Source organism: Anabrus simplex, chromosome 1, assembly GCF_040414725.1.
Source record: "Anabrus simplex isolate iqAnaSimp1 chromosome 1, ASM4041472v1, whole genome shotgun sequence".
Lineage (NCBI taxonomy): Eukaryota > Metazoa > Arthropoda > Insecta > Orthoptera > Tettigoniidae > Anabrus > Anabrus simplex.
The window spans coordinates 550,601,147-550,621,446 of record NC_090265.1 but is presented as its reverse complement, the minus strand read 5'-3'; the positions used below and the strand labels follow the sequence as shown (position 1 = coordinate 550,621,446).

Genomic DNA, 20,300 nt, shown 5'->3' with positions numbered 1-20,300 from the left:
ATATCCAGGAAAAATGGCGTCAAAACTGGAGCTCTGCATGTGTGAAACACCAAGGCATCCAAGACCCTACAACTGGACTCCCAGGATTTCACCTGAAGAGACACCAATGGTCTAAACTCAACCATTTTAAGAACAGGCCACGCTAGATGTAATGCCATGCTACATAAGTGGGTACTTCGAGAATCCCCTGCCTGTGACTGCGGAGCCCCTTTCCAGTCAGTGCAGCACATTATTGAGTGCCCTCTGAGGAAGTATGGTGGACTAGCCCAAGATATCATCAGTGCTACACCCCCTTCTTAGAATGGCTACAGGAACTGTATATTGATTTGTAAATGTGAACACTACCAACATTCTTGTCCTTGTGTATAGTGTACATTTTCTTTTTCTTTTGTATACTTGCCATACGATAAATAAAAATATATGGGGAGAACTTTTTATCCAATTGACCCAAGCAGATCCTGGTAAGTTCCTTTTTAAGGTTGTACTACAACTATAATACACATTTCGGTACCTTTTCTCTTCCCATATTAGAGTTACTATTATTAGCCTACTACTTTGTACATTTGTGCGATAGACTGTTTAATAATTAGAGTTACTATTATCCCACTCCCTTCAACGATTTATTACAGAAAATGTAGTAATTATAATTCTCCCCTCGAGCAAAGTTATAGGTAGTAAATACCACTGACCACTGAAATGAGAGGAGGCTACGGAAACATCTTTTTCTATACACATCCGGTATTAGTTTTGAAATTCTTGAAATATTCTCATTCTGGAAATTAATTTTATAAATGTTTTTCACCTGAATGTGGCATGCATCTAGATTGTCACCAAATAACCTTAAAAACTGGAGACGTTCACATAAACCTGACATAAACCACACACACTGCTCACTTGGATCAAAGAGATCACGAGCGATGTATTTTGTAAGAGCTCTCACCAAGACTTCCAAATCGCTCTCACGACCTCTATCCTCTTTGCTCACGACACAACCCTTCAACCTCGTTGCCTTCAACGAGGTATGTCAAAAAAGAAAGCGTCCGTCGAGCTAGTGGTTTCTTCTTTTTAAGTAGTTATCTTTGACTTGTTTTGTTTATGATTGTTTATGATAATCTGCCAGCGATTTCGATCCAAACGTACACATGTTGGAAACATTTATATACACGTACACGCATTTTGTTTTGTGGTGATCAGCGGTCGTAAGTGTCCTAAGAAAATGGATTTTTTTTTGTGTTTTGTTTTGGACTGTTCTACTCATTGACGGGTGATCATTAAGTAATTACATGTGGTTATTGTGCAAGGATATAAAATAGTGGATCATCTCATAATTTGGAAAATATAATGGCTATATCAGCCTTAGATTTGAAGCAGTCTCTCCGGAAACTTGAGTTTCCCTTCAGTGCGAGGGAGGCTCTGTCTCGAGTAGGTAAGTGAAGTTATAGAAGTTCTGCAGTAGTCTTATTGTGACAAACCATTTCGGCATCAATGTGCGAATATCCGTATATCTTGTATTCAACTTTTAAGTAAAAGTTAGCGGTAGACTAGTCCGATGCGATTTGTATGAGTGGGAAAGTGAGATAGACGACTTTGTATCATAACATAACCTAATTTTTTATTTCGAGACTTGTTTGCTGGAATTCATTAAATAGAAAAGCGCACAGTGTGCATGTTAAATATTATTACAGTTCTAAAGTGTCATTCACTGCAAAGTTGCTGTATCAAGATAGTCCTTTTGTTGCTTGCTAGAGAATGGTATTTGTCACATGGTCCCCCACACCTTTCACAGTTGTAATCTACAGCTGTACACAGTTTAAAGTGGAAACCACGCACTGCAAAATGAGTAATTGCGTGTTCCAATTCACCCCGCACCCCACCTCTCTCCCATGGCGCAACAGCCCCGAAGGACCATGGCCTACCAAGCGACCATTGCTCAGCCAGAAGGCTTACAGATTACGAGGTGTCGTGGTCAGCACAACGGATCCTCTCGGCCGTTATTCTTGGCTTTCTAGACTGGGGCTGCTATCTCACCGTCAGATAGCTCCTCAATTGTAATCACGTAGGCTTAGTGGACCTCGAACCAGCCATCAGATCCAGATAAAAATCCCTGACCCTGGCCGGGAATCGAACCTGGGGCCTCCAGGTAAGAGGCAGGCACGCTACCCCTATACCACAGGGCCAGATGTGTCTCAATTCATAGTTTGTACTTTTCCATTCATCGGATGTCGTAGCCTCTGTGGCATAGAAGTCCATAGTAATGTTCCTCTTCTTTTCATACAGCGTCTGGAATAATGCTGTGCATATGGCAACATCGTCTAATAAACCAGTTTTTCCTGGGAATGTTTTGAGACACAAATGACTCTTTTTCAGTGAATGTATTTTACACGTTCCAGTTTTACAGGTCACTCTTGTTTAGAAATTCCCAGTGAGTTCTGGTCCATAGGTTACAATTATTGGGACCATCTTGAGCCTGAAAAGTTTAATTTTTTGCAATTCGTTTTACGTCGCACTGTGACAGATAGGTCTTATGGTGACGATGGGACAGGAAGGGGCTAGGAGTAGGGAGGAAGCAGCCGTGGCCTTAAGTTATAACGCCAGCATTTGCCTGGTGTGAAAATGGGAAACCATGTAAAACCATCTTCAGGGCTGCCGACGGTGGGGTTCAAACCCACTGTCACTTGAATACTTGATACTGGCCGCACTTAAGGGACTGAAAAGTTTAATTTCAGTGTCCAACGATAAAAGACTCAGCCGAGGGATGTCACTTATTGCTGTAATTGCTGCTGTGGCCTTAGGTTTGAAGATGAGACGGAAGGAGGAGTTAAATGAGAAAGAAAACTGAATTCCCTCACTGCTTAAGCTGTCACCAACTATCCTCAATGCAAATGTCTTTGGGCTTTACATAAATGACAGAATAAATGCTGCCACAAAAGCCATTAGTGATATAAGGCAGCTCAGTAAATTGTCTGTTATGAAGCTATTTCAGCTGAAGGTCTTGCCTGTTGTGACGTATGATGTAGAAAATATATGGGTTTACCTCACCGTGATACAGATGGAATACTTAGAGAAAATGAAAGCCGCTTCCTTAAGAGAGTTTTATGTCTGTAAAAGTATACACCATCCTGGCATGTACATGAGCTTGCGAGAGAATGTTTTTACATTGTGGAACTCTGTCTGCAGTTCATACTACCTGTCACAACTTAATATAAAATGTTACTTATGAGACTCATGAAAAGAAGCCATACATATGGTGTGATTTTTATGCAACTGATACCATGTTAAGTAAAGAATGGATGGACACAGACTACGAAGTGAGGCATATAGTTATAAGGTTGGCGGTCTGTGGCTTCCACCACTTTGAACTGTAGGTTACAAGATGGTTCCATTAGCTGAGTGGTGAGTGCAAGTGTTTCAAATGTGGTCAATTTTCAAATGATGCCATGTTGTAAAGTGCATTAACAACTTTCTGTTCACAAGACTGACATTACTTTGACTGGTTACATAAACTTCCACCAAGCTCGATAGCTGCAGTCGCTTAATTGCGGCCAGTATCCAGTAATCGGGAGATAGTAGGTTCGAGCTCCACTGTCGGCAGCCCTGAAGATGTTTTTCCGTGGTTTCCCATTTTCACACCAGGCAAATGCCTGGGCTGTACCTTAATTAAGGCCACGGCCATTTCCTTCCACTTTCTAGGCCTTTCCTATGCCATCGTCGCCATAAGACATATCTGCGTCGGTGCGACGTAAAGCAAAAAAAAAAAACTACCATGCAGTTTGTGCACATTTCGTTGTTGTTGTTGTTGCTGTTGTTGTTGTTGTTGTTGTTGAATGAGAAAGGAATTAAGAGTTAATGGCAAGGGTGTAGGAGTCGATAGTTAAAGATTTTTTTCCTTTCCCATTTTTATTAATTCAATAGGTGGAGCTTCCCCTCACTCCTTCCTGCTCAGTCGAACTGGCCTACCAACATTTGCTGTTCTTCTCTGAATCACAATAAAATTATTGGCCTAACTGTGTTCCCTATTCCACCATGTCCTTACTTTCAGCAGTAGGCCTACCTTGGTGAGAACAGACATTTTAATATTCATGTTCAGACTAAAATTTAGACGACCGGGCGAGTTGGCCGTGCGCGTAGAGGCGCGCGGCTGTGAGCTTGCATCCGGGAGATAGTAGGTTCGAATCCCACTATCGGCAGCCCTGAAGATGGTTTTCCGTGGTTTCCCATTTTCACACCAGGCAAATGCTGGGGCTGTACCTTAATTAAGGCCACGGCCGCTTCCTTCCAACTCCTAGGCCTTTCCTATCCCATCGTCGCCATAAGACCTATCTGTGTCGGTGCGACGTAAAGCCCCTAGCAAAAAAAAGAAAAAAAAAAATTTAGACGATTAACTTATTTGAATTTTATCATGTTAGATTAATTAAAGATTCTAATGATATGTAAGCATTGTACAGTATGGGCAGTAAGTGTCAGTACTCATAAGCTACACTTATGCTATATTTATGAATATTATACTGTATTTATTTGTTGATGATGGTTGTCTAACATTTTCAGTATTGGTTTCAAACAAAAGACATTGTTGCTAGGAGAAAGAAAGCAGAGTAATTAATTGTGAATATTGTGCCGGAGGTACAACCGCGCTGTGTATTTCAAACTAGCGCCTTGTAGAAGGCCATCTAGATTGGGAAATCGGAAACTCATTTTGGAAATAGTTGGAACATTTCTCGACAGATGTCACTACTATCAACTTATGTTGCGCCCTCTGGGGTGAAGATGAACTATTAATTTTCAAAGAAATTTTGTGTATGAAGGTTTCCTAAACTGAATTGTTTATAGTTTGTTTTTGGTGATCAAAAGTTATCAACACTTCTATCTCTTTCCGCCAACTTAAGATGTTGGCCAATGAGAAATATTGTATATTTATTTAAGTAACCAAACACATTTTTAAATATTTATTTGGTGGTCCAATGAAAATTGCGGGTGTGTCAGGGTTTCGACCCAGAGAAATCTGGAACCTACCTCTCCGCTATGAAAGCTGGCACATTTCAGACCACGGGGTCTTTGTGATTGCTCCAGTCTAGTGTGTGTACGTAATGGAGGAAGGGGGAAAGGGCTCCCTCGTCCATCTTCGGGAGGTCCACCAGCTCAAGGTAATGGCAGATTTTGCTTAACAGCGCAATTGTCTTTGGAAGCTAGCTCGAGGGGAAGGTTTCAAATTTCTTTCACAATGTAAGTTTAGTTTGTAATGTAAATTCTCAAACAAGCCTAAAGAACTTACTCAGACTTAGGGAATAAAGAGTGAGGAACCCTCTTGTACTCCCTCTCAACTTGATATTGAGGTGACTGATTTTGTAACCTGTAAGATCTATCTAGTAATTTCTGTAACTTAAATATTTTTCTCCAGCTAGTCACCTCCGTAGTACAGGTTTAGCCTCCGTACCGTTGGGCCATAAGCCCAAATAGGGTTTTAAGAATTTCATGTAAATTTCAAGGAGTGCAAGTGTTCGCCTCCGTACCATTTTGATTTTCGGCCAGTAACTTTAAACCTTTGTTTTACTAAATGCCAGGTAGGATGGATACTTGTTACCCCTGTTAGAGTTAACCTAATTCATTTCATTTTAAGGCAATAAGACTGTTGAGCAGTTAAGACAGTGAATACTGTTTAATTTTGTTAAATGTAGGTTGTGTCTTTGATAGGCCTGAAAAGTGTAAATTTGTAGAGCAAAGAAGCTTTTCTACTGATGTAAAAATTGGTCGTGTGTTATAGATGTTGATTCCCATAGGGAACCTGAAATATTTGTCCTGAATGAGTAAATTTATAATACCAGTATGATGGTCTGTTATTGGACATTATAAATTTTCCAGCTAACTCATTCTTGGTTGCCTGCGTTTCGCCCCCCGTGTGCTAAGTTGGGCCAAATACTTTAATATGACAATACCGGACAGCTTGCTGTTTTTAGCGAGAAAACATAGCTTGGTGTGACGTAAATCACACATTTCATATCACACAATTCAAACATACCAGGTATGCCAAGTCAAGAACATGTTTATTTAAGTACACTTTGAAATAGTACATTTCATTTCAAGTATGCATTGCAGCAGGTTCGTATGTTTACATTCATGTCCTTCAGTGTGCACGTGTCTCCACTACACCGAATATTTATAATAATGCTAATAATAATAAATGTTTTCCTGCATTTCAGTGCAGATGTAACTCCATGGGAACCCACCAAATGCTCCGTCATTTGCAGTGAATGTTTGTTTGAAAGAAAGCCAAGTACTATTGAAAATTATCCATCATATATACGATCTCTGTTTCATGAGAGCTATAAGAAGAAACCGAAAAGAGAATGCGATGTATCCGGTTTGAAAGAGCGAGTAAACAAATGAAATGCTGGAATATGCATACATCTTCTAATCAGGAAACTCATGAATTTATTGTGAAAAATCAGTATGAAAAACTACATAAGTCGCTGCAAGCACCATTTGAGATTGAAGCAACGACTTTCAAATTCACTTGTGTTTTAGTGGGAATGATGTAGGCACACAGTGCAACTCAAGCACAGTACCTTCAAGTATTTCGGAGAAGGTGAATAAAAGTTGTGGTCCCAACACCCCCCTGGACATATGCAGAGGATTTCACGGATACCAGAGCATAAAAGTGAGGTACAGTTGAAGGATTTAATAAGTGTTTCATTTAAAACATTCAATTTTTTACTTTCTTTCTTTGTTTCTAAAGTGTCTATAAATATAAGTAATAACAATGTTTGTTTACTCTTTTTAATGAAAATTAAATTGGGTATAACCTTTGCTGCCTTGGCAGTCATATTTGATGTACATCGGACTACTGCTGCGCGGAGTAGTGAAGAAACACACTTCTAATTTTATTTCTAGCCTAGCAAACTATCCATGCAAAACACTTTGCCTCGAGCTTTTAAAACATTTTATCCTGACACACGAGTTATAATAGATTGCACAGAAATGAAATCGGAAATGCCAGCAAGAATATATGAGAGATGTTTCATGTATTCTTCGTACAAGTCATGTTATACATTTAAATTTTTATTAGCTGTGGCCTCAAACGGAACTATTGTTATGTTTCCCCTTGTTATAGTGGAAGAACTAGTGATACTTTTGTTAACAATTCAGGTTTCCTAAATATTTTCAGTGAAGGGGACATTATATTAGCCGACAAAGGATTGCCAGGTATTAAAACATAGTCACCTCATTCTTTACTTGTTATGCCGCCTTTTCTTCACAATGGGAGATTTACAAAAGATGAAGTGTTACAAACTCATAGTGTAGCAAGTGTGCGAATTCATGTTGAAAGATGCATATAGAGGGTGAAAATTTTCAAAATCTTGAAAAATATTCTAAAGATCTGTTTCTGTATATCAGCGACATTGTTTACATAGCTTGTGTGCTAGCAAATTTCTTGCCACCAATAATAAAGAACGTAGAACTGTAAGACACGGCCACTGTCAACTAGTTTCTGCGCTTTATTCACTGTTGACTTGTGACTATTTTGGAAGTGTATGTACTCAAACCCATATTGTATTACAACTTCCATAGCACCACTTCATATCTTGACGACAAGATGCGGCGATATTTTTTGCCGTAACTATGGCGCAAGCCTTCACTTCAGCGGAACGCACTCTCACCGTATTAATTCTCGGGACTCCGCCAGAGTGCTCTGTTACTAGTACCATGCACGCTGCCTATATTAAGAAAATCAATCAAATAGTCTACTGAAATGTTATTGGGACATAAAACCAATAATATTAACAAATATGGAACTCTAGTATACTCAAACTTGAGGGTCCACATTGTTAAACAGTACCATAAAGTTCACAATCAAAAACTTGTGGGCCTGTAGCGTAATGGTTATCGCAGTAGTCTTGAAATTGAAGGCCATGAGTTTCGAATCCAGTCACTTTTTTTTTTTTTTTTTTACTGTAATAAAATAATAATAATAATTTTCTTTACGTCCCACTAAGTACTTTTACGGTTTTTGGAGATGCCTGAATATAGTCCCGCAGGAATTCTTTTACATGCCAGTAAATCTACCTATCTTCCAATGAGTGTTGTGCATTCCTCTCAACTGTAGCATAGACAAGTATGCAGTTCACACCAACATGCTAGATGTCACCACTGTCGCTGTTAACACTCCACTCAATGCTGTTGAGATAGAGCTGTCGGGTATTAGTGTGTTAAAGTATTTGGTTGGGCTCATCAGTTGGTACTTAGCACACCCACCAAGACGCATGGCTAGTGCATACCGTGGAGGCTACTTGAGGCCACCAGCAGTGCCAGTACACTATGAGAGACTTTGTCTCATTTCCAAAAATTGATGCCTGCCTGGCCATCAGATGATATAGATTTTGATTCCCATAGGGAACATGAAATATTTGTCCTGAATAGTGATGGGTAGCTCGTGAATGAGTCGTTCAAAATGAATGCTTCGCTCTTATGAAGTGTGAACTAACCACTCAATTTCAGTGAACTGGTAGTTCAAACACTTCACAGTTCTCAAACTTCATATCATTCACAACTCATTCGATTTGTCTGTCGCTCGCTCCCTCTCTCTCTTCCGTCCTCTGACTAGCTACGTCATTCATTTCGTCCTTTACTCCCAGTCCCATCCTACCTGTCAACTGTGTTATTACACCATTAAAGATATATACGAAGACACTGACAATCCGTCAGAGTGAGCACAGCAGACATGCAAATAAAATGCTTGCCTTGTGAATCTGGAAGTAAAAAGTGCACTGAATCCACAGCCGAAAGAGTATCTTCCTTGCAGGAGTGTTCATCTCATACACAACACTTAATTAATTAAACAAACTGCACTTGGGGAATAGACTAATTAAATAATAAATCCAAATGAACGGACTTTATATCATTTTTAAAGACCTGAAGCTGGAATCGTCTCTTCAAGAGCGCTTTAAGTACAACGATTTAGCTCTTCCACTAGCTTCTCGGCCATCTGTTTCACATCACCATGAATTTCAGAGTTATTGGCAAATCTGCAACACCATCTTTTCAATGACCGAATGAGGAGTATAACTTTTGACGCAGTGACCTGTCTTTCACTGCTCATGTTCTCAGTACAATCTTTGAAAATTTTCAACACTTCGCAGGCTTGTGTTATGATTGCAGTGTTGTCTGCAGAAGCGGTTGTATTGACAATGGATGAGTGGACTTCCATTAAAAATGAGAGCTACTTGTTAGTGACATCACACTATATGAAAGGTGGTGGTGGTGGTGGTGATTATTGTTTTAAGAGGAAGTACAACTAGGCAACCATCCTCTATTAAAACTAATCAGAGGGAAGGGATCCGACCCTTCGAAAAATGAAGGTATCGGCTAAAGGAAGACAAAGGCCACAAAGGGCGTGAAAATGAAGAACTCCCTAGGCCTTGAGTGCTCTAATAACGTCGGGGTCGGAAAAGAACACGAGTTGACCAAGGGAGGTCGGATAGGGTAGATGAAAGTGAGGAGCCTGGCACAAGTAAGTAGAAGCAATGCCAGGGCTCAGCTAAGGGCCCCATAGTCGCTAACCCACGCTACAAAGTTCAGAGCCCCTGGGGCCCCTTCTAGTCACCTCTTACGACAGGCAGGGGGATACCGTGGGGGTTATTCTACCGCCCCTTCCCCCACAGGAGGATAACTATATGAAAGATTCATCAAGGTAGATAAATAGATATTTATGGCAGTGGTAGGTAGTCATATTCGTTCTATTTAGGACTGAATTGTAAGAGGAAAAAATATTACCTATGTTATGATGAATAACGTTCGTAACCCTGGTGTCTTCTGCCAGAGTACAGCTAAAACAGGTATCACATGCCAGATAAAGACACTGTTGAGTGCATTATGCGAATAAGATGACCCTAGATTAAATGTATTTCCTTCTTTCGTTATATCTTTATCTTTTCCCTGTCCCTATCAACCATCATCTAGATGCTGTAAGCAAGCAAGCTATTTGGTCCATAATTACATAGCTCTGCCATCTGTTGGTAATATTATTAAGTATTATGAAGCTTTATTGAGTGAGTGAGATACTGTGAACGAAGTCGCTGCTGAACGACATACTCAGCAGCTTCATCAGGCTTGATTACTTCATGAACAAACTACTTCATTTGAACGGTTCACAGTAAAGAGTGTGAATGAGTGAAGTAGTCCATAGGAATGAACTGGTTCGACCCATCGCTAGTCCTGGATAATACCAATTTAATGGTCCATTATTGGACATTATAAATTTTCCAGCCAACTCATTCTTGGTTGCCTGCGTTTCGCCCCCCGTGTACTAAGTTGAGCTCATCAATTGGTACTTAGCACACCCACCAAGACGCACGGCTAGTGCATACTCTGGAGGCCACTGCATAGGCTACTTGAAGCCACCAGCAGTGCCATTGCACTATGAGAGACTTTGTCTCATTTTCAAAAATTGATGCCTGCCTGGCCATCAGATGTTGATGCCTGCCCGGCCATCAGATGATATAGATGTTGATTCCTATAGTGAACATGAAATATTTGTCCTGAATGAGTAAATTTGTAATACCAATATAATGGTGCGTTATTGGACATTATGAATTTTTCAGCTAACTCATTCTTGGTTGCCTGCGTTTCACCCCCGTGTGTTAAGTTTGGCTCATCAGTTGGTACTTAGCACACGCACCAAGACGCCTGGCTAATGCATACTGTGGACGCTACTGCATAGGTTACTTGAAGCCACCAGCAGTGCCAATGCACTGTGAGAGACTTTGGCTCATTTCCAAAAATTGATGCCTGCCTGGTCCAGCTTAGCACACGCCGGTGAAACGCAGGCAACCAAGAATGAGTTAGCTGGAAAATTTATTTATTTATTTATTTATTTATTTATTTTGTTAGTTGCTTTACATCGCACTGACACAGATAGGTCTTATGGCGACGATGGGACAGGGAAGGGCTGGGAGTGGGAAGGAAGCGGCCGTGGCCTTAATTAAGGTACAGCCCCAGCATTTGCCTGGTGTGAAAATGGGAAACCACGGAAAACCATTTTCAGGGCTGCCGACAGTGGGGTTCGAACCTACTATCTCCTGAATACTGGATACTGGCCGCACTTAAGCGACTGCAGCTATCGAGCTCGGTGGAAAATTTATAATGTCCTATAATGGACCATTATATTGGTATGTTCCGAGCTGTCAGCGGAGAGATGGCGTGGAATGACATTAGTAGACAAATAAGTTTGAGTGGCGTCTTTAGAAGTAGGAAAGATCACAATGTGAAGATAAATTTGGAATTCAGGTGGACAAATTGGGGCAAATATTCATTTATAGGAAGAGGAGTTAGGGATTGGAATAACTTACCAAGGGAGATGTTCAATAAATTTCCAATTTCTTTGAAATCATTTAAGAAAAGGCTAGGAAAACAACAGATAGGGAATCTGCCACCTGGGCGACTGCCCTAAATGCAGATTGGTATTGATTGATTGATTGATTGATTGATTGATTGATTGATTGATTGATTTTAAAAATTTGTAACTAGGGAGCTTCAAGCTCTTGTCGTCAAGTGGTTATTAATTGATTATTCTGATTTTTCCTAACATTGTTACTCTAGCTCACAAGCTAGTTTTATACCTCTTTTGTTATTTGCTTAGCAAGGTGTAAAGTTCAGGGTTATAAATTTCATTATTGGTTCCTGTTGAATTAAGATTACATATAATTTACAAAGTTAATTCTACCCACTCAATACTGTACAATAATTGCAATGTCTATAAATATATTCCAATATGTTATCAAGGGACTAGTTTCAACTCTATGTGGGTCATCATCAGCCTAACTAAGATACACTTATGAATTTGCCGAAGTCCTAAGACAAAATTACATTGTGAAAATAAAATTTAAAATAATGAACTGTGTATGTGATGTGATAATGTACATGTAAAATGGTGGAGTGATGAAATGTTATAGATGAAATAATGTTGTACTGATCATTGACAAATAACATTTTCAGGATTTACATCAATTACAATTAGACTGTAAGAATAGTATCACACAATTTTTACAATAATGATTAAAATATGCCCTGACCCGGTGTGTAGCATCTGGTAAGGGTCCCAGCTCAGGGTTACGAGTGAAGCCCTCAACGGAATCTACAGCAGAGAAGATGGACTTCTGAATGGTGGAGATTGCGGAAGAGGCAGCCCAGTGCTTAGGGAATAATATAAGTACACTTGGCATCAGCAGCGTCTGTTTCCCATGTCAGGGGCGGCTGCAAGGGCGTCTGTTCCCCATGTAAGGGGCGGCCTAAATAATTGCTGGCAGTAGCTCTAAAATGCCTTTGGGAGTGGCGACCCCATTGTAATCAACGCTCCTGAATAAGATTCGGAGTGGCCAACCCTGAAGGCGTTTAGTCTTCACCCCTAGTAAATTTCTTTACTAGTTCGCATACGATGATAAACAACGACGCAGATGTAACTACCCCAGGGAGTATCCAATCTCCCGTCACCAATGGTGGCGCATTCAGGCCTTCGGATTCTGGGGAGCCTGACATCGTGCGGGGAAAGTCGGAGTTCCCCAATATCACCAACCTATTGAGACCCAAAACTGTCACACACTTTGGAACCATCAATATTCAAACCCTCTGTAAGACCGGAAAACTCAAGCAATTGATGGACATCCTGCACAAACGCAAAATTGCAATAACAACAGTCCAAGAAACCCGATTTACTGATGATGTGGCTTTTGAGTCAGAAGGTTATAGAGTAATCAAGGGGAAACCAGCATCTAAGAACACACATGGCTCCAGCGTTTTTGGTACAGCTTTTTTAGTACGACGTGATATAATGGATTCTGTCATCGGATTTACATCAGCTAGCGAACGCATCTCTGTGTTATCTCTAAGATGTGGCAACAAGGGATACTCTATTGTAAATGCACATGCTCCAGTTAATGATGACAATAAGAAGAACCCTGAAAAGGTCGAAAGTTTCTGGCAGATGCTAGAAGACGAGATCGGTAAGATCCCCGGTCACCATGTCAAAATACTCGTAGGTGACTTCAACGCTCAACTGGGAAAAGAACGACAGTACCAAGATATACTGGGGCCTTACACAGCACATAGACAAACAAACACCAACGGCAAGCGCTTAATTGAACTGTGTAGATTACATCAGTTGAAGATCATGTCCACAGTTTTCCCCAGAAAGCCAAAATATCAGACCACCTGGCAATCACCGAACGCAGCTATAGGATCATTTCAAATCGATCATGTTGCAATCAGTGTAAAATGCAGGAAAGAGATCATGAATGTCAGAGTTCGTAAAGGATGGAATGTTGATTCTGACCATTTCTTCACACAAATAAAGACCAGATTACTGCCAAAACGAAATATACCTTCTACCACAGTTCCACCAAGGATTGATCCCCAATTCCTGTCGGAGAATAAAGAACGTTTTGCAACCGACATCTTGCAAAAAGATATGAAAGACTGGAACCAACTGAAGTCCACCATATGCGAAACGACCAATACCTCGGACAACCTCGAAGGAAGAGACGACATAGATGGTGGAATACTGAATGCGATCTTGCAGTTGATGAGCGTGCCGCAGCGTGGACGAAGTGGTACTCGACTAAATGAAAGGAAGATTGGGAGAATTTCAGAATGATGCGGAAACTGTCGAGTAAGACCATCAGACGTGTGAAAAGATCTTACGATCGGTCAAGACTGGAGAAGTTAGATGAAGAATTCAAAATGTACAACACCAGAAACTTTTATCGGGCCTTCAAAGAGGAACTTTCAGGTTATAAACCACAATGTCTTCACTTTAAGAATACAGACGGGGAGTTGGTCACCTGCAACAGCCAGAACGTGGAACTTTTGGCAAACTACTTTGAGCAGCTGCTCAATTGCGAAGATCCCACGGAAAGATTACCTGTTGAAGATCCTCCAGAGATACACCTCCCATCTAACCCACCAACAATGCAGCAAGTTGCTAATGCCATCGGACATCTTAAGAACTGCAAAGCACCCGGGGAAGATGGCATCATTGCGGAAGCTCTAAAAGCAGGTGGAAATAAGATCACAGAGGCCATACACCAGATCTTGATCGATTGCTGGGAGACTGGCAGGATCCCTGATGACTGGAAATCAGCTATCATACACCCTTTACATAAAAAAGGTGACCACAGTGATGTCAACAACTACCGAGGGATATCTCTGCTGTCAGTAGCATACAAAGTGCTGTCAAGGATTTTACTGGACAATGTAGAAAGCCAATGCGATCGAACGATTGGTGAATATCAAGGAGGATATCGGTGGGGACAGTCTTGTACCGAGCAGATATTCAACCTAAAAACCATTCTCCAACTAAAACAAGTAAGGAGTATGAACATCGCTGTGGTTTTCGTCGACTTTAAAAAAGCTTATGATTCCATCGACCGCCAGACACTCTTCTCCGTACTGCAAGAACGAGGTGTTGATTACAACACACGCACCCTCATCCAACAGACTCTTACGGATACAACATCTAAGGTGAAGTTCAGGGGAGAACTATCTCGGACTTTCAAGATAAAAACTGGAGTACGGCAGGGTGATGGCCTCTCACTCATTCTGTTTAATCTAGTGCTTGATAAAGTCATCAAGAACTGGGAATGTACACTGAGGAATCTAGAAATCAAACCAGTTGCCATTGGAGCCGGGACTCGAAAGATTGAGATCAGGTGCCTAGCATTCGCAGATGACATTGCAATCCTAACCAACAACTCTAAGGATGCTGTCATTGCTATTGAAGCCCTGCACGAGATAGCGGTGAAGGCTGGATTACACATATCGTATGACAAAACTAAGTACTTTGAGACTCGGCATCCCGGTAACCCCCCTTTGACGACCATACATGGAACGATTGGGAAAGTCAATCGCTTCCGCTATCTTGGTGAATGGGTCCACCCCAATGGTAGAGACGGTGCATCCATCCTAGAAAGGTGTAACAAACTCAATGCAGCGTACCAACTATCCCACAACCATTATAATAAGAGGTGCATTTCGAAAAATTCTAAGATCTGTCATTACAAAACTGTTGTCAGACCACAGTTTTTGTACGCCTCAGAGACCCTCCTAATGAACAAAAAAGGCACCATGGATGATCTAGAGAAAGCCGAAAGACGTATCCTCAGGAAAATTCATGGACCGAGATTGCTCCCAGATGGAACCTACAGACTTAAATCGAACACTGAGCTGTATCGACAGTTAGAATCAGCCAATACCAGCATGCAACGTAGGAGGCTTAAGTTCTATGGACACCTACAACGAATGGACAGCAACAGGCTTACCAAGAAGATCTTTTCTTTGGTTAAAAGCTACAAGACTGGAAGCTTGTGGCTTAATGAAGTACAGAAGGACTTGGATTCGGCTGGGATTTCAGATATTGATATAGAAGTTCGTTCCAAATTTTGTGCTATGGTACAGTCTTGGACCCCACCACCTAGAGTTCCTAGAAGTCGGAAGCCCCTTTCACAGGAGAGAAAGGAGAAATTATCAGCAGGGCTCAAGAGTTATTGGGAACAAAGAAGAGCATCGAGGAAGAACTAGTCACCAGCGCTCCTTAGTGGGCTTAAATCAATAATAATATGCCCTTGTTAGTGAATACTCTAAAATTGCACTTTAAAAGTGTAATATGCCAGTTGAATGCAAAGTCCAGATACTTCTATTGGGTTCTAAATTTCAAGTGCATCTTCATGTAGAGAATTGAAAGCTGAACATTGGCGCAGAGGGTGTCTGTCTTGCTTGAGGTCCAATATTTCTGATACAGAAATTAAATGTAGATAAAACCATACGACATTCTTATAATATAATGGATTCTTGCCGTGGTGTGAGGAAAATTCCCAATCCAAGTTGGAACCAATAGAACCTTGCGCGCAATGTGAACGACCTGACCGGTAGAGTGCAACTAAGGGAATGAGTACTCACTAACAAGGGCATATTTTAATCATCATTGTAAAAATTGTGTGATACTATTCTTACAGTCTAATTGTAATTGATGTAAATCCTGAAAATTTTATTTGTCATTGATCAGTACAACATTATTTTATCTATAACATTTCATCACTCCACCATTTTATATGTACATTATCGCATCACATACACAGTTCATTCTTTAAAATTTTATTTCCACAATGTAATTTTGTCTTAGGACTTTGGCAAATCCATAAGAGTATCTTAGTTAGGCTGATGATGACCCACATAGGGTCAAAACTAGTCCCTTGATAACATATTGTACAGTATTGAATGGGTGGAATAAACTTTGTAAATTATATGTAAGGCGTAAAGTTTAAACAGAAAAGAAAGAAGAGGAAGAAATATAGCTCAAATTTTAAAGTTTTAAATTAATCTTCTGACTTTCCTATATCCACCCATTCATGCCTGCACCTTTTTTCACCTCTGTAAACCACAGTATCCCCGCAACAAGCAGTAGCAGAGTGTGGTTGAATGGGTCTGGATAACCCCCTTTTGACGGCTACTGATAGGATTCCATACTGAACTCTAAACTTTTTTTCTGTTTGGATTTTTCAAAATTTTGTCAGCTTTTCACTCATGATGTCTGGTTCTCGAGAAGTCCTTGCACCAGGCTACCTGCGCAAGGAGGAATTAATTTACAAACTCTTAATTAGGAATGTCTTGTCTGGTGGCACAGTTGCAGCAGTTATTGTCAAAAAGAATCTATAGAATTTCCCATTTGTATCCCAATATTTGGGGAGAAAGGTATTGATGAGGCTCTGTCGACCATCACTGATAATACCACCAAGCTAGCGTCCGTTGTAAGTTTCTTTGAAGTAAGTGACCCTTCTACCAGTCAGCTTAAGTGCGTTCAAGCTAGACTGTTCCATTTTTACAATAGGGCTAGGGACCCATTGTCTCTAAAAATGAAGGATGATCACGCTAAGAAAGCCTGTAATTTTGTCAAACACCTTTCTGATATGTCGAATAGGGTTAATCAATTGTTGTCCGGGGCTGTTAGTGCTAAAAGCGACCATGTTCCAACTGTAAACTTAACATCAGAAGAGGACTGCTGAGAGTAGGAAATCGGCAGTTACTCAACAAACGTCTGCCCCATCGGAACAAGTTTCTGATCATCTAAAACAACTTCCATCTTTCTTTATTAGCAATGCAGCTTTTGAAACCCTCCAACTCCAATGCCGTCCCCTATTATTTTGCCAGGTTTTAGCACCTTACCCCACCCCTTAGCCATGTTGCTTAAGGGCATCTCCAAATTTTCGATCATTTCAACTAAGGATGTAATTTAATTTCTGGGATTCCTAGTTGAATTTCAGGATCATACCTTCTGTTCACTGGTGTTCGCTCTCTCTCATTCGCAAATTCTTCAAATAATTTACCCATATTCTGTAGGCATCCTCTCGGATAAAATTGCGAAGGCAATAGCTGATAGATGTTCTACTGAAGACTTCCATGCCCATCTCCTGGCTAACTTCATTCTAGCTAGAGCAATGTCATCTCTTACAGAAGTACTACTTCCGAGTTCAGAGGTTGGACGAGAATTTGGGCGACTTCATCCAAGACATAAAATTATACATGCGGGTATTCACTTTCGTTTTCCTGAAGATCAAATTGTACAGACCATTGTTGAAGGAATTTCTCCATTATACAGGTGGTACTTATGTTTTGCTTCTCGACCTCAAACTCTCCCTGAACTTGAGGCAATGGCAGTGTCAGCTGAGGGAGTGAAGTACGCTGACACCTTGTGAGTTGCTAGGGAGCCCCCTCCATCATCCAACAGTTCTCCGCCACCATCTCGCCGAACCTTCCTTCCATACAAGTGTTATGCTTGCAGATCAGCAGAACCTCTTTGCAACAAGTGTCCTCTTATAAAAACTATTGGAACTAGGAACAGAGCTGGCCGCCCAGGGTTGTTTTAAGTGCGGGTCATTCTTCCACTTGGCCAAAAATTGTACTTCAGATAACAGCACACCTTCCTGTTCAACTTTTGGTGCAGCCTCCACTAACTTAGGCGATAGGAGGTGACTAGCGCCGTCGGCTGAGTCACCATCTTCAATTTCCCGAGGTTCAGTCCACGTTAAATCGGGCACTGAAATCTTCAAGGAAGAAACCCCCTCTAAGCTATCATTTGAAGGCCCAAGGGAATGCCTTAGAATTTCTTTTGAGACCTCAGGATTCGTGCCATTTCTTAAAATTGAGGTAAATAATGAACCTGTTACTGCACTGTTAGCTTCAGGAAGCGTTAGCTCCATTATTTCTGAGGAGTAGTACTCTAAGTTGAAAGCCTGCTGTAAATTCCCAGACTATTGTTTGTCTTTTATCAAATGTGTTTCAGCAAATTCTTCACCTTTACAAATTATGGGCTTCATTTTCGCTAAAGTTCGCATTTCAAAATTTACATGGAAAATTAAGTTGTTTGTTGCTAAACACTTGTCTTGCCCTGTGATATTGGAGGCCGATTTCATGTTGAATTCTGGTCTAGTGCTCGATCTTCAGAGCAAGTCGTGCACATTCAAATTTAACATTAATGTAAATATTCCTCTTTTAAAATGTAATTCTGCATCATCTTCATCTATTTCACCTACCCAGAGTGAGATGTCTTTAGATCTTAGGCATCTACCTGAGGACCAGGCTGATGGTATTCGAAGGTTATGTCAATGTAAGAACACTTAGATCATCTTAAGGAAGTTCTAAATCGCCTTTGTAAGGCTGGGTTGACAATTTAGTTACCGAAGGCAACTTTTGCTAAGCCGTCATTTTTAGGGTATATTGTGTTGCCCGATGGAGTTTCTGTCGACCATTCTAGAACGCAAGCAATTTGTGACTTCAAGCCTCCTAAGGACATTAAAGGAATCGCTAGGTTCATTGGCATGGTGAATTTCTTCAGGAAATTTATTTCCAGCTTTGCTAATAGGGCGACGCCCCTAAACCTACTTCGTAGGAAAAAGTGTCAAGTTTGAATGGGGGCCATCGCAGCAAGTTGCGTTTGAAGATCTTAAGTTAGCTCTCTGTAACGCCCAGTATTAGCTATGCCAGATTTCTCTAAGAGATTCGTAGTTCATACCGATGCCTCTTCTTCTGCTGTTGCTGCCGTCCTTCATCAAGAAACTGATCTTGGAAGGTGGCCTATTGCCTATGCGTCTAGGACCTTATTGGCTTAAGAAGCTAAGTACTCCATCTATGAATTAGAAGGATTTGCAGTCCTGTTTGCCTTGGAGAAGTTCCGCCTTTATCTGGAGGAGCATATTAAATTTGAGTTAGAAACTGACAATCAGGCTTTAAGTTGGGTTTTTTTTTTTTTTTTTTGCTACGGGCTTTACGTCGCACCGACACAGATAGGTCTTATGGCGACGATGGGATAGGAAAGGCCTAGGAGTTGGAAGGAAGCGGCCGTGGCCTTAATTAAGGTACAGCCCCAGCATTTGCCTGGTGTGAAAATGGGAAACCACGGAAAACCATCTTCAGGGCTGCCGATAGTGGGATTCGAACCTACTATCTCCCGGATAAGTTGGGTTTTAGCTAGGCGATATAGATATTGATTCCCACAGGGAATCTGAAATATTTGTTCCAAATGAGTAAATTTATAATATCAATATAAATGGTCCGTATTGGACATTATAAATTTTCCAGCCAACTCATTCCTGGTTGCCAGCGTTTCGCCCCCGTGTGCTAGGCTGGGCTCATCAGTTGGTACCTAGCACACCTACCAAGACACATGGCTAGTTCATACCGTGGAGGCCACTGCTTAGGCTAATTGAAACCACCAGCAGTGCCAATGCACTATGGGAGACTTTGTCTCACTACCAAAAACTGATGCCTGCTTGGCCATCAGATGATATAGATGTTGATTCCCATAGGGAATCTGAAATATTTGTTCCGAATGAGTAAATTTATAATACCAATATAAATGGTCCGTATTGGACATTATAAATTTTCCAGCCAACTCATTCCTTGTTGCCAGCGTTTCACTCCCATGTGCTAGGCACGGTATGCACTAGCCATGTGTCTTGGTAGGTGTGCTAGATATCAACTGATGAGCCCAGCCTAGCACACGGGGGCGAAACGCTGGCAACCAGAAATGAGTTGGCTGGAAAATTTATAATGTCCAATACGGACCATTTATATTGGTATTATAAATTTACTCATTTGCAACAAATATTTCAGATTCCCTATGGGAATCAACATCTATATCATCTGATGGCCAAGCAGGCATCAGTTTTTGGTAGTGAGACAAAGTCTCCCATAGTGCATTGGCACTGCTGGTGGTTTCAATTAGCCTAAGCAGTGGCCTCCACGGTATGCACTAGTCATGTGTC

At 41.0% G+C, this 20,300-nt stretch overlaps 1 protein-coding gene across 2 annotated transcripts in view; it reads left to right on the top strand.

The window, feature by feature from the left end:
- The first annotated feature begins 1,034 nt into the window (after positions 1-1,034).
- The window catches only part of LOC136857128 (integrator complex subunit 15), a 123,480-nt gene continuing 104,214 nt past the window's right edge, over positions 1,035-20,300 (top strand). The window contains exon 1 of one of the 2 annotated variants that reach the window (XM_067135537.2): positions 1,035-1,199. In XM_067135537.2, the coding sequence (XP_066991638.1) occupies positions 1,106-1,199 (94 nt within the window). In that variant the 5' untranslated portion in view covers positions 1,035-1,105. Of the gene's footprint in view, positions 1,427-20,300 lie in introns of both variants that reach the window. The other variant, XM_067135538.2, reaches the window with a different exon arrangement.